At 41.6% G+C, this 14,773-nt stretch overlaps 1 protein-coding gene across 11 annotated transcripts in view; it reads right to left on the bottom strand.

The window, feature by feature from the left end:
• ARHGAP26 (Rho GTPase activating protein 26) overlaps nucleotides 1-14,773 on the bottom strand; it is a 475,560-nt gene that overhangs the window by 281,676 nt on the left and 179,111 nt on the right. For all 11 annotated transcript variants that reach the window (XM_086412177.1, XM_086412175.1, XM_086412178.1 and 8 more), the window contains exon 11: nucleotides 11,349-11,427. In XM_086412177.1, the coding sequence (XP_086268303.1) occupies nucleotides 11,349-11,427 (79 nt within the window). The remainder of the gene's footprint in view (nucleotides 1-11,348; nucleotides 11,428-14,773) is intronic.

Genomic DNA, 14,773 nt, shown 5'->3' with positions numbered 1-14,773 from the left:
AAATAAAAGGAATCCAAATTGGAAAAGAAGAAGTAAAACTCTCACTATTTGCAGATGACATGATCCTCTACATAGAAAACCCTAAAGATTCCACCAGAAAATTACTAGAACTAATCAATGACTATAGTAAAGTTGCAGGATATAAAATCAACACACAGAAATCCCTTGCATTCCTATACACTAATAATGAGAAAACAGAAAGAGAAATTAAGGAAACAATTCCATTCACCATTGCAATGGAAAGAATAAAATACTTAGGAATATATCTACCTAAAGAAACTAAAGACCTATATATAGAAAACTATAAAACACTGGTGAAATAAATCAAAGAGGACACTAATAGATGGAGAAATATACCATGTTCATGGATTGGAAGAATCAATATAGTGAAAATGAGTAAACTACCCAAAGCAATTTATAGATTCAACGCAATCCCTATCAAGCTACCAACAGTATTCTTCACAGAGCTAGAACAAATAATTTCACAATTTCACAATTTGTATGGAAATACAAAAAAACCTCGAATAGCCAAAGCGATCTTGAGAAAGAAGAATGGAACTGGAGGAATCAACCTACCTGACTTCAGGCTCTACTACAAAGCCACAGTTATCAAGACAGTATGGTACTGGCACAAAGACAGAAATATAGATCAATGGAATAAAATAGAAAGCCCAGAGATAAATCCACGCACATATGGACACCTTATCTTTGACAAAGGAGGCAAGAATATACAATGGATTAAAGACAATCTCTTTAACAAGTGGTGTTGGGAAAACTGGTCAACCACTTGTAAAAGAATGAAACTAGAACACTTTCTAACACCATACACAAAAATAAACTCAAAATGGATTAAAGATCTAAACGTAAGACCAGAAACTATAAAACTCCTAGAGGAGAACATAGGCAAAACACTCTCTGACATACATCACAGCAGGATCCTCTATGACCCACCTCCCAGAATATTGGAAATAAAAGCAAAAATAAACAAATGGGACCTGATTAACCTTAAAAGCTTCTGCACATCAAAGGAAACTATTAGCAAGGTGAAAAGACAGCCTTCAGAATGGGAGAAAATAATAGCAAATGAAGCAACTGACAAACAACTAATCTCAAAAATATACAAGCAACTCCTACAGCTCAACTCCAGAAAAATAAATGACCCAATCAAAAAATGGGCCAAAGAACTAAATAGACATTTCTCCAAAGAAGACATACAGATGGCTAACAAACATATGAAAAGATGCTCAACATCACTCATTATCAGAGAAATGCAAATCAAAACCACTATGAAGTACCATTTCACACCAGTCAGAATGGCTGCGATCCAAAAGTCTACAAATAATAAATGCTGGAGAGGGTGTGGAGAAAAGGGAACCCTCTTACACTGTTGGTGGGAAAAACTAGTATAGCCACTATGGAAAACAGTGTGGAGATTCCTTAAAAAACTGGAACTAGAACTGCCTTATGATCCAGCAATCCCACTGCTGGCATACACACTGAGGAAACCAGAAGGGAAAGAGACACGTGTACCCCAGTGTTCACTGCAGCACTGTTTATAATAGCCAGGACATGGAAGCAACCTAGATGTCCATCAACAGATGAATGGATAAGAAAGCAGTGGTACATATACACAATGGAGTATTACTCAGCCATTAAAAAGAATACATTTGAAACAGTTCTAATGAGGTGGATGAAACTGGAGCCTATTATACAGAGTGAAGTAAGCCAGAAGGAAAAACATAAACACAGTATACTAACGCATATATATGGAATTTAGAAAGATGGTAACAATAACCCGATGTACCAGACAACAAAAGAGACACTGATGTATAGAACAGTCTTATGGACTCTGTGGGAGAGGAAGAGGGTGGGAAGATTTGGGAGAATGATATTGAAACATGTAAAGTATCATGTAAGAAACGAGTTGCCAGTCCAGGTTCGATACACGATACTGGATGCTTGGGGCTAGTGCACTGGGACGACCCAGAGGGATGGTATGGGGAGGGAGGAGGGAGGAGGGTTCAGGATGGGGAACACATGTATACCTGTGGCAGATTCATTTTGATATTTGGCAAAACTAATACAATTATGTAAAGTTTAAAAATAAAAAAAAATAAAATAAAAACAGTACTCTAAGAAAGATGTGGTAATATATACAATGGAATACTACTCAGTGATAAAAAAGAATGAAATTGGGTTATTTGTAGAGATGTGAATGGACCTAGAGTCTGTCATACAGAGTGAAGCAAATTAGAAAGAGAAAAATCATATATTAACACATATACATGGGATTTTAAAAAATGGTATGGACACACCTATTTGCAGGAAAGGAATAGAGACACAGATGTAGACAATGTGAATGTGTGGGCATGGAGGTGGGGGGTGGGGTGGGAGGAATCAGGAGACTGGGATTGACATGTGTGCACTACCATGTATAAAACAGCTAGCTAGTGGAAATCTGCTGTACATTACAGGGAGCTCAGCTCGGTGCTCTGCAGTGATCTAGACAGGCAGGACTGGGGGGAAGATGAAAAGGAGGAGGCCTAAGAGGGAGGAGGTGGTGGTTTAGTCGCTAAGTCGTGTCCAACTCTTGCGAGCCCATGGACTGTAGCCTGCCAGGCTCCTCTGTCCATGGGATTCTCCAGGTAAGAATACTGGACTGGAATGGGTGAATTTAACTCAGATGACCATTATTTCTACTACTGTGGGCAAGAATCCCTTAGAAGAAATGGAGCAGCCATCATAGTCAACAAAGACTCTGAAATGTAGTACTTGGATGCAATCTCAAAAATGACACACTGATCTCTGTTCGTTTCCAAGGCAAACTATTCAATATTGCGGTAATCCAAGTGTATACCCCAACCAGTAAGGCTGAAGAAGCTGAAGTTGAACGGTTCTATGAAGACCTACAAGACCTTTTAGAACTAACACCAAAAAAAGATGTTCTTTTCATCACAGGGGACTGGAATGCAAAAGTAGGAAGTCAAGAAACATCTGGAGTAACAGGCAAATTTGGCCTTGGGAGTACAGAATGAAGCAGGGCAAAGGCTAATAGAGGTCTGCCAAAAGAATGCACTGGTCATAGCAAATACACTCTTCCAACAACACAAGAGAAGACTCTACATGTGGACATCACCAGATGGTCAATACCAAAATCAGATTGATTATATTCTTTGCAGCCAAAGATGGAGATGCTCTATACAGCAAAAACAAGACCAGGAGCTGAGTGTGGCTCAGATCATGAACTCCTTATTGCCAAATTCAGACTTAAATTGAAGAAAGTAGGGAAAACCACTAGACCATTCAGGTATGACCTAAATCATCATGATCATACAGTGGAAGTAAGAAATAGATTTAAGGGATTAAAACTGATAGACAGAGTGCCTGATGAACTATGGACGGAGGTTCATGATACTGTCCAGGAGATGGGGAGCAAGACCATCCCCAAGAAAAAGAAATGCAAAAAAAGCAAAATGCCTGTCTGAGGAGGCTTACAAATAGCTGTGAAAAGAAGAGAAGTGAAAAGCAAAGGAGAAAAGGAAAGATACACCCATCTGAATGCAAAATTACAAGGAATAGCAAGGAGAGATAAGAAAGCCAAAGAAATAGAGGAAAACAACAGAATGGGAAAGACTAGAGATCTCTTCAAGAAAATTAGAGATACCAAGGGAACATCTCATGCAAAGATGGGCTCAATAAAGGACAGAAACGGTATGGACCTAACAGAAGCAGAAGACATTAAGAAGACATGGAAAGAATACACAGAAGAACTGTACAAAAAAGATCTTCATGACCCAGATAATCACGATGGTATGATCACTCACCTAGAGCCAGACATTCTGGAATGCGAAGTCAAGTGAGCCTTAGGAAGCCTCACTACGAAGAAAGCTAGTGGAGGTGATGGAATTCCAGTTGAGCTATTTCAAATCCTAAATGATGATGCTGTGAAAGTGCTGCACTCAATATGCCAGCAAATTTGGAAAACTCAGCAGTGGCCACAGGACTGGAAAAGGTCAGTTTTCATTCCAATCCCAAAGAAAGGCAATGCCAAAGAATGTTCAAACCACCGCACAATTGCATTCATCTCACACGCTAGTAAAGTAATGCTCAAAATTCTCCAAGCCAGGCTTCACAGTATGGGAACTGTGAACTTCCAGATGTTCAAGCTGGTTTTAGAAAAGGCAGAGGAACCAGAGATCAAATTGCTAACATCTGTTGGATTACTGAAAAAGTGAGAGAGTTCCAGAAAAACATCTATTTCTGCTTTATTGACTATGCCACAGCCTTTGATAGTGTGGGTCACCACAAACTGGAAAATTCTTAGAGATGGGAATACCAGTCTACCTGACCTGCTTCTTGAGAAATCTGTATACAGGTCAGGAAGCAACAGTTGGAACTGGACATGGAACAACAAAGTGGTTCCAAATCGGGAAAGGAGTACGTCAAGGCTGTATATTGTCACCCTGCTTATTTAACTAACATGCAGAGTACATCATGAGAAACGCTGGGCTGGAGGAAGCACAAGCTGGAATCAAGATTGCCAGGAGAAATATCAATAACCTCAGGTATACAGATGATACCACCCTTATGGAAGAAAGCGAAGAAGAACTAAAGAATCTCTTGATGAAAATGAAAGAGGAGAGTGAAAAAGCTGGCTTAAAACTCAACATTCAGAAAACTAAGATCATGGGATCTGGTCCCATCACTTCATGGCAAATAGATGAGGAAACAGTGGAAACAGTGACAGACTTTATTTTCTTGGACTCCAAAATAACTGCAGACGGGGACTGTAGCCATGAAATTAAAAGACGCTTGCTCCTTGGAAGAAAAGCTATGACCAACTTAGCATATTAAAAAGCAGAGAAATTACTTTGCCAACAAAGGTCCGTCTAGTCAAGGCTATGGTTTTTCCAGTGGTCATGTATGGATGTGAGAGTTGGACTATAAAGAAACTGAGTGCCAAAGAATTGATGCTTTTGAACTGTGGTGTTGGAGAAAACTTTTGAGAATCCCTTGGACTGCAAGCAGATCCAACCAGTCCATCCTAAAGGAAATAAGTCCTGAATATTAATTGGAAGGACTGATGCTGAAGCTGAAACTCCAACACTTTGGCCACCTGATGCAAAGAACTGACTCATTTGAGAAGACCCTGATGCTGAGTCAGATTGAAGGTGGGAGGAGAGGGGGATGACAGAGGATGAGTCGTTGGATGGCATCACCGACTCAATGGACATGGGTTTGGGTGGACTCTGGGAGTTGGTGATGGACAGGGAGGCCTGGCATGCTGCAGTCTATGGGGTAACAAAGAGTTGGACAGGACTGAGGAACTGAAGTGAACAACAGACAGCTATAGTGATACACTTTGTTGTATAACATAAAACAACTATACCCCAATTGAAAAAAAAATAAAAATATTACTCTGAGAAAGGATCTAAAGGCTTTACCTGATTGCCAAATGTCTTCCTGGCACAAAAAAAGATTAACTGGTCCCTCAGCTAAATTCTGTTGCAAGTAAGTAGATATGTATCTAAATGAAGGATACAATCAAGGAATTAAAAATCTACCCACACAGTCTCAAGTAACGGAAGCAGTATGGTTTGTAAAGAAAAGGGGGTTTATCCTCAACTCCTCTCCTTAGTTTTGACTCCAGTTTTTCAACAAGTATTTACAGAGTACTTATACTGGGCCAGCTGCTGTGCTAGGCAATGGCGAAACTGCAGCAAAAAAGTGAAATTTCTATTAATATGGGCCTTCCTCATATTGGTATCCTCATTCCTCATCAAGATAATTGGTGGACAATGTACACATGTTTGCTAAACGCTGAAAGAAGAATCTTTAAGACCTGAGTAAGCACCACCAGTCTGTTATTAAATTGTAAGGTTCAAACCAAAAATCTTCTGGCTATCAAAATTTCCATTTCTTAGAACAGTTTCATCAGCTCTTCATCATAAAACAATTTAACTGATCTCTTCTTTTCTCCCAACTCACAGCTCAGGCGCCTCAATTAAATATCCTATGATTTTCATAAGAAATTGTTCTTCTAAAGGACATCTAACCAAACAGAACAAGGAAAGACATGATGAGTACTACAATTCTTTTAAGACTTGGGCACCCTGATGATAGAATATACACTATTATAAATTCTACCTATATAAAAACACTGATATGATTCAAAGATGAGGCTGACAACCAGCTTCTTAACTCAGTAAGACAAAAAGAAACAAAAACAAGTAACATGGAGATTTAATCCAGTTTCCTAGCAGCTTGGGGCCAAGTGGGGGGCTGAGGTGGGGAAATGGAAAATAAATTAGGAACCTCACTTTCAGATGATTTATCAGTTCACACTATGTGATGTTACAAAGAAAGCCTTCACAAAATGGACAGAAGTATTCTTCCACACCACCCTTCTACTCATAAAGAAGTGAGACCTGCATCATTACACAGGAGCTCAGCAATTCCACTCCTCACCTTCTTAACCATCCATACTCCTTTGATCACTTATTTTATTAAGAAAAGAAAATGTAAGTTTCAGCCGTAGAATAATGAGCTGAGCTGAGCATACAGCTGGGATTACAAACTGCCAGGCCTGGGCCACATCATAGCAAATAAGGCTAAACGTTACTGCATGCTCTTCCAACTCATAGCCTGAGAGTTCAGACTGACTGCTAAATGAAATCACATTTTCCATACTAGTGAAAACAGTTCCTGCCCTGCACTTTGGTAAGCCTGGCCAGGGTGACTAAATAAACTCTGTGTTCAAATGAGCTGAGTAATTTAGAAAAGGAGCTACAAAGAGAATCCAAGTGTCTGGATATCTGTCCCTCCTCTCCAAAAAGATAATGGTATGAATTAACATTTAATGAGCACTTCACCACATAGAGGCCTTATCTAAGCACTTCACATAAATGTTGATCCTTATAAAATAATCTTATAGGACGATACTATTAATATCTCCACCTTGTAGGTAAAGAAACATGCTCAGAGAGACCAGGTCATTTCCTAGTGTGAGAGAGCTATTTGTGGTGAATAGGGATTTAAAGCCTGGCTGCCCGAGCCCACATTTTTAACCACCATGACATTCTGCCTCCGATTATGAGATCTCATCTGAATGGTCATCAATCTCACTTTTGCCTTTAAAACACAGCTCACTCTTTCAGATACTGGGTACAGAACATAAGATTCAAAGCAATTGCTGCTTCCTATGAGTTCCTGAAGAATTCAGGGGCTGGAACTTGGGCTTAGCAGAGATAGGCAAGAGGACAGACCGTTCAGTCTCAAAGTCCACAAGGACTAAAACAGAACATTTCTTTAACATGGAGGTCGGCAGGAGGAAGCCATGCTGACTTGTCCACTTACTAGACAAGTGGTTTTTCCTTAGTCCCTGATACTTTTTCCTTCTTCCGCAGCAGCAGCCCCAACAGAGGAGCTCCATTTAAAAGGGAGGGTAGACGCCATTCAACTACGTGCTTGTGCTTAGTTGGCTTAGTCACAGTCATGTCCAGCTCTTTGTGACCCTTTGGACTGTAGCCCACCAGGCCCTTCTGTCCATGAAATTTTTTCTGGCAAGAACACTGGATTGGGTTGCCATTTCCTTCTCCAATGCATGAAAATGAAAAGTGAAAGGAAAGTCGCTCAGTCGTGTCCAACTCTCAGTGACCCCATGGACTGCAGCCCACCAGGCTCCTCCGTCCATGGGATTTTCCATGCAAGAGTACTGGAGTGGGTGCCATTGCCTTCTCCAATAATGCTCATTACTGAAACACAACTCTAATTTCTTTCTCCATTATATATCCATCAATAAGATAAAGACATTCAACGTTTCTTTAGACTAGCATGTTACTGGTTGTTAAAAGCTATAATTTATTTAACAATAAGCTAAAACATTGTTAAAAAAAATAAAATTGACTTGGAGTTCATAAAGGGTTTTTTCCCAACCAAAAAAGGTGTTACTGAATGATGAAAGAAATAAAAGATGGAAACCAAGATTACCAACCCCTTCAATTAAAAAAAAAAAAAACCAACACTGAGTAATCAATTACAGAATGGAGCTCTAAGTATAAAAACAAAAGATAGGTGCTGCCATTAACATCTCCCTGAAGTAAAGGAAATATCTGAAGATCAGCTAGAGAAAAAGGTTTCTGCTCCCTTACCAAAGCCAAAATTCCCAAGGGGACAGACCTAACTGTTAGGGAGATGGTGATTAAAGCAGATCTGCTAATTGTCTACTGGGTATATAGCTCCTGTAATGCTCCCCTGAGGCTCTCAGCAATGGGAGACAAAATTAGGCCTAATATTCCTGCCAATTACACTGTCATCACATGCTTGCCTTTATGTGTCTCTTCAGGAAACTTAAAAGCACACAGAGGTGTGGTTTTCAACGCAGGCTATATGTTACTGAGAGGAAATAAATTTATATTACATTTGGAAAACAATTATTTTGTGCTTAAGCTTGTTTTACTATGCACATTTTGGAGCAAGGAGATGTGTCTCTCAGAGACACACTTTCCCTGCAGAGGTCAGATGTTAACCTACGGGGAAACTAAGGTGGTTTATAAGAAAACCAAGTATGTGCAGACAGAGAACAAACACCAAAGGGTGGGAGAGGGAGGCGGGGAGACTTAAAGTGCAGTGTGTGAAGCAATTTAAGAACTCCAGCTTATTGGAGGGAACACACACACACACACACATCTACCCACCCCAAAGTGGGCTTTTCGTTCATACAAAGAATAGTATGCCCCAACAGGATTTTTCTTTCTGGGTATTTCCTGCCCTATGAGTTAAGAATCATTTAAGAAAGTCACAGAAATCAATGAAAAAATTAACAGGATTCTTAGAAGGAATTTGACATTTTATCTCTATTAAAAATGAAAACCAAAGACATTTAGGGCTAGATACAGGTTCCAATGCTAGCTCTGCACCGTGGTGGAAACTGTTAACCACCCCACAGTTTCTGTTCTTCCCCCTTGAAGTGGTAAGATCCCCTGGGCACTGCAGCCATGGCTGCCTATGCTCAGCCTACTTTTCTCATGCTCCTTTGTAGATGAATGTGGCCATATAATTATCTAGGGGGCTGTGGAAGTGGGGTATGCATCTTCCGGATCCCAGATGCTCTCATTTCCATTATCTGGCTGAAAAATGGAAGTGAATGGAACATGGAAAGCCATGGATTGAGGATGGCACTGATACCGATCAGGATTCATAGCCTTTCCCAATCAATAGAAATTGAGTAGAGGCCAGACAAGAAATTCACGCAAGGTTTTAAGGGCCCCAGGGCAGCTAGCAGGGGAACGAGAACAAGGAACAGCTTCCCTTACTTGCTCCCTGAGGAGGTGGGAGATGGCTCCTTATATGCAGTGAGGGTGGAGGTGTGTTGAGGGATTGGGCTGGAGGGGTGGCTTAGGTGGTTCTCTCACCCCTTAGGTGGTAGTGTGTGCAGGGGGCATGTGCAGTACCCTGCTTTTGCTCCCAAATCCCTGCTTTTGCTAGTTGTTCTTCAAAAGTGGCAGTCAGGTCTTCTGGTCTGTTTGTATCTTTTGCCCAGAATCTGCCCCAACTAAGCCAGCACTCAGTTATTTTTAGTCCCTTATAGTTTCTTTGTATTCTGTTGTTGGAGGACAGGTTTGTCCAGGTGCAAGCATTGCAGGAAAAGGTCCCAGGTTCCAGTCTGTCTCAGCAAAATGACCCTGTTAGGTATAGACTGCTCACTTCTGAGCTCCATGAGAGAAATAAACTTCTATTTTATTTAAGCTTTTGTACTTTGAAGTCTCTTTGTTATAGCAACCTAGCCTGTGCCCTACTAATAATAGCCACTTACTATCTATACAACTTGGGGTAAGTTATTTAACCTCTTCTAAGCCTCAGTTTCCTCATCTGTGAAACAGAATCATAACATTTAGTTTGTTAGGTACTAAGAGGTTAAGAGATGCCATGTGTCAAATCTGTGCCTTACAGACACACACACACAAAAGCTCAATTAATGGTAGGTGATAACAGCAGAGATGAAGACTACTTAGGAAAGGCTGCTTTGAAAAGCCTGTGACATCAAGCACCTACTGTGCTCCCAAAGCCCTGAAGGTAGAAATGTGTATCTGCTTTTGAGAGAGCTATCAAAAGTTATCAGTAACAGAGTATTCAGGGAAAATCAGGGGTATCCTGTATTTCATTTAGTCCAGGAGAAGAACTAAGATATGTTTATTTAATTAACTAGGTTTAGCAAACTGCACCTAAATCTTTCAACAGTTTTTTAAATCTTGCTCTGTATTATTAAATGTGATACAAATACTAGTTATTTGTCTATACTTAGTTGACTATAATGAGTTCCATGTTTGGACACAAAATATCTCAGTAGAAAATGACATTAATCAATACAGATCACCTAACCAGAGCAAGCTGAGAAAGAGACACACAACTGAACTGGAATCATCTGTATTGCACACCCCGTGTGATGCACAGCTCTACAGTCAATGCACGCTATGCCTGCCTCATGTCCCTTACACACATTTCCCTTTTTTGACAGTGCCTTTGTATGTGATAATTATTGGCCCAGTTATTGGCCCTCTGACAGTGTGGATTCTTTTTATCTTTTACTGGTGGGACATGGTCAGACTGTACTCTTAACGACTTCTGTAACCTTGAGATTTGCTGAGTACTGGAGCTGAGATCCTTGGCCCCAAGTTAAGATGACTACTCTGACTCTAGGGACTTCCCCAAGGTTCTTCCATGGGTTTTACATGTCACAAGATGCAGGAAAACCACAAGATTACATCACCTAGCAGAGACAAGCACCTCTGAAACAGGAGGATAGATCACATTTTAGGCTTAACTCCTTTCGTGGATCATGGTAATCTCATCAGTTACAGTGGGATGTGAACCAGGTATAGCAATGGGAAGCTGAACCAGAGGGTGATGACAAGATTCTGCATCAATTGCATACACTTTTATCATCATTTAATCTATTAAAATGGATCTGAAGTAATGCTCTGGACTGCACTTTGTGGCAGTATCGATGAGTATTCTGTAAGTCAAACTGACGGTGCCTCCCTCTAAGAGTCCTCTGGGCATTACAACTGCCTTGGTGAAGGGGGGTCTCTGGTCTGATGTGGCGTCATGCAGGACCCATACCTTAGACTGAGAGGCCAAAGCTTCAGAACTGCATCCACACAAAAGCAATATCAATATCCAGGAACATTAGTTCAGGAATAAAAAAGATAAAAATAAAAAGCCCCTCTGGTACACTGATCTCGAGAGCCCAAGGTTTTATTTAGAGCAAAAGCAAAAACTGCTGCACTAAGGAAGCAAAACAACTCGAGACCTTTATTCTTGCTCTACTTCCCTGAATTGTTACTTACAGGTTCCCTGCCATCCATGGCTTCCATCCAGAGCCTTCGGTCCTCTTCAGACAATGCCTGCATGGTGATAACCCCGGGCCTATGGAGAAACAAGGACATGTAAACCAGTGCCACAGATGAAGGTGTGTCTTAAAGAAACACCCATGGAACCGAGGGAAAGGCTACTAGGGTTAATGGCGTGCAGAGAGACAGGCGCCCCTCAGCTCTTCAGAGCCACCTTCCAGCCTCAGAAAGCAAAGCCATCACCCCAAATCCCTCTCAGTAAGCCCACTTCCCTCAGGAAGGTGGCAGGAAACACCACCAGGACTCTACATACAGGACTCTACATACAGCTAAGTACACAGAGGAGTCAAGTGATTCCCTTCAGCCTTGTTTATTCTTTGAGATCATATTCGTTCCTGTCTCCCAAAATGCTACCAGAGTGTTTGACTCCAAGTAGGGGTACAATAAACTCCTCCCTGGTGGCTTAGTGGTAATAAATCTACCTGCCAATGCAGGAGACTTGGGTTCGATCCCTGGGTCAGGAAGATTCCCTGGAGAATGGAATTCTTGCCTGGGAAAGTCCATGGACAGAAGAGCCTGGCGGGCTACAGTCCATGGGTTTGCAAAAGAGTTGGACACGATTTAGCGACTAACCAACATCAAAAACTGAAGAGAATTATTGGACTCAATAAAAAGAGATGGAACATCCAAGTGGAGGGATCCTGGTCTAATATCTAATGGGCATTATACTTATGACTATATTAAATGTACACACTAGTTTCAAATGAATCTTTAGCACAGCAGGAACTAAATGCATTCTTTATGTGCATTAGCTCTTTTCACTCTCTCCCTGAAATATTCTTGCTCTTTCAAACTGAGCAAAGACCCTCCAGAAAGCATGCACATGATATCGAATAATGTTTGTTGTGTACCCCTAACAGATGTCACACAAGAGGGGTGCACCACAAAAAGGAACTTGGGAGAAAGGATTACAAGCTCTCTAGGCTCATTAAGACAGGAGTTCTTGACTTAGGGTCCAAGGATGGGCCCCAAAGAGTCTATGAGCCACCCTCCCTCCTCCAAATGTTTGTGCCTTTTTTTTGGACAAATAATTCAAACTGCCTATCAGATTATGAAAGGACACTGCAACCCATAAAAAGTTAAGAATTAATGACTCAAATCCTCATCTTTAAAGTTTGAGAAAGCCTAAAAGGAAGGCAGAGATCCACTGAGCAAGAATTAAGTCTGCAGCACTGCTCAGGATCACAGAAGGTACAGTGGACACACACACGAACTCCATGATGCCTTGCACAGCACAAGTCTGGGTCCACAAACACCTAAGCCTATTTATTCAATCCACTTACAGTCGCTGTTCTAGCTGCTCCTGGCTTATTTCCACAGTTTCAATGAACATGCTAGGTCTACTTATATTGAACATATTTTAAACATCACATTTGTTTTCATTCATCCTTCCTCAACATCTCCAAAGAAAAAAAGTTTTCAAAGCATGGAAGCATGGTGGCTGAGAGGTAAAGAATCTGCCTACAAATGCAGGAGACATGGGTTGGATCTCTGGTCCGGGAAGATCACATACGTTGTGCAGCAACTGAGTCCACGCACCACAACTACTGAGCCTGTGCTCTAGAACAGTGAGCTGCCACTACCGAGCGCACATACAACAACTACTGAAGCCTGCGTGCCTAGAGACTATGCTCAGTAACAAGAGAAGCCACCACGATGAGAAGCCCAGGCATTGCAACTAGAGAGTAGCCCCTACTCTCTGCAAACAGAGAAAAGCCCACACAGCAATGAAGACCTACTACACACCAAAAAAAAAAAAAAACATATCTAGGGGAGGCTGGGAATGAGGGGCACTGGGGAGGGAGTGTTAGTGTGGGAGGCGGTGAACGAGAGGGTTGGGGCAGGGAGAGGAAAAAAGACCAGGCGGGAGTAGCAGGAGAGGCGGGGTGTGTGCAAGTGGCTGGGGGTAAGCAGGTGGATGACAGGCAGGCGATGGGACAGAAGCTATTCCCAAGAGGGCAGTCACTCTTTGGTAGGTCACACTGGGTGCTAGTACATAGACCCAGTGACTCAAAAGGCACAGTGATTTACTGCACAGGCCAGGGAACTCCTTCGTCTTCTCCCACCATTGTCAGCCCATCTAGTGTGCCTGACCTGCTGCGTATCTGCAGACTGCTGGCAGCTGCGGCCCTGTGGCTGGGGCTTGGTGGACTGATTCTACTCTTTCAGTTTAAAGCCACATACAAAGCTTTAATAGCTTTGAGATGAAAAGTCTACGAAGCTGCAGTCCGCTGTGGAACTCTCCAGTCCCTGAGCCTGAAACTCTTTTTTGAGTGTTGCTGTCAGTGTTGTTGTGCCTGGACATCAGGCATCCCCTTGGCATAGAGGTACCCAGCCCGGCCCTGCCTCACTGAACTTGCACTTCTGTGCTGTGCCTGAGAACTTGAATTTTAACCATCTTCTCGGGTGATCCTGAGGCACCTCTTCCCACACAGACAGCCCATTTTTCCTTCATGTTCTCCCCACACTGGAGAGCAAAGACACTCTACTCTCCACACTGGGGAAAAGCTACTCTCTACACACCAAAGTATCTCAGTTCATTTCCTGCTAGGTGTTCATCAGCAAACAGTGAAACCACAATAGCTTCCTAGCAGACCAAGATCTCAGGGACCTTGCAGATGTCACATCAACTTCATGGCAAACAGTGTGAAATTTCCACCCAGAGTCACAAAGAGGAAGTTCAAACAAACTCAGACGCTATTAAGGGTGGGCCACTTGGCATTAGTAACCAGGCAAGTCAACAGGATTTGTTTTTATTTCACGAAAAAATATCAAAAGATAAATTCTTTTCCACGTGTGATTTTGTTCTTTTTTTTGGAGGGATGGGGTGACATAAAGCTGAATAGATTTAACACACTTGATACTAATCCTATCACCCCAAGTTCAGAAAACTTTCTCTCAGCCTCATGTATGTTCACATCTGGATCACAGTATTATACTATCCTTTCTAGCCATCTAGAAAACACTCACTTGGCTTCAAGTTTTCTTTTCCCTTATTACAATTTAAACCACTATTACACAAATCTCTTATGTCTGTAATTCCTAGAACCAAGGTAAATGGGTCAACTTTATTTTGGAAACAAGTAGTCACTTCCTTTCCATATTCTATGCCCCTGCTAGCCACCATCCCTCAAAACAAAAGAAACTGAGCAAAACTCTCAATGACCCTACACATTCCATGCCAGTCCCGATAAGACAGTACACTTTCATTCAGGTATCAATTTAGTTCATGTGTGAAATGCATCTGGCTTTTCATAACAAAAGTGGAAAGATAAAGAGGGAAAGAGACAGAGGACTCATGAGGTAGGAGTGTGGAATGAGGGAAGGAAAATATGACACAATAAAAGGAAAATGGAGTAAAT

The sequence above is a fragment of the Bos grunniens genome, chromosome 7 (assembly GCF_055505025.1).
Source record: "Bos grunniens cultivar Pamir isolate PY7600 chromosome 7, Bosgru_T2T1.0, whole genome shotgun sequence".
NCBI classification, from domain to species: Eukaryota; Metazoa; Chordata; class Mammalia; order Artiodactyla; family Bovidae; genus Bos; species Bos grunniens.
The sequence above is the reverse complement of the archived record's forward strand: the minus strand, read 5'-3'. Positions and strand labels throughout refer to the sequence as shown.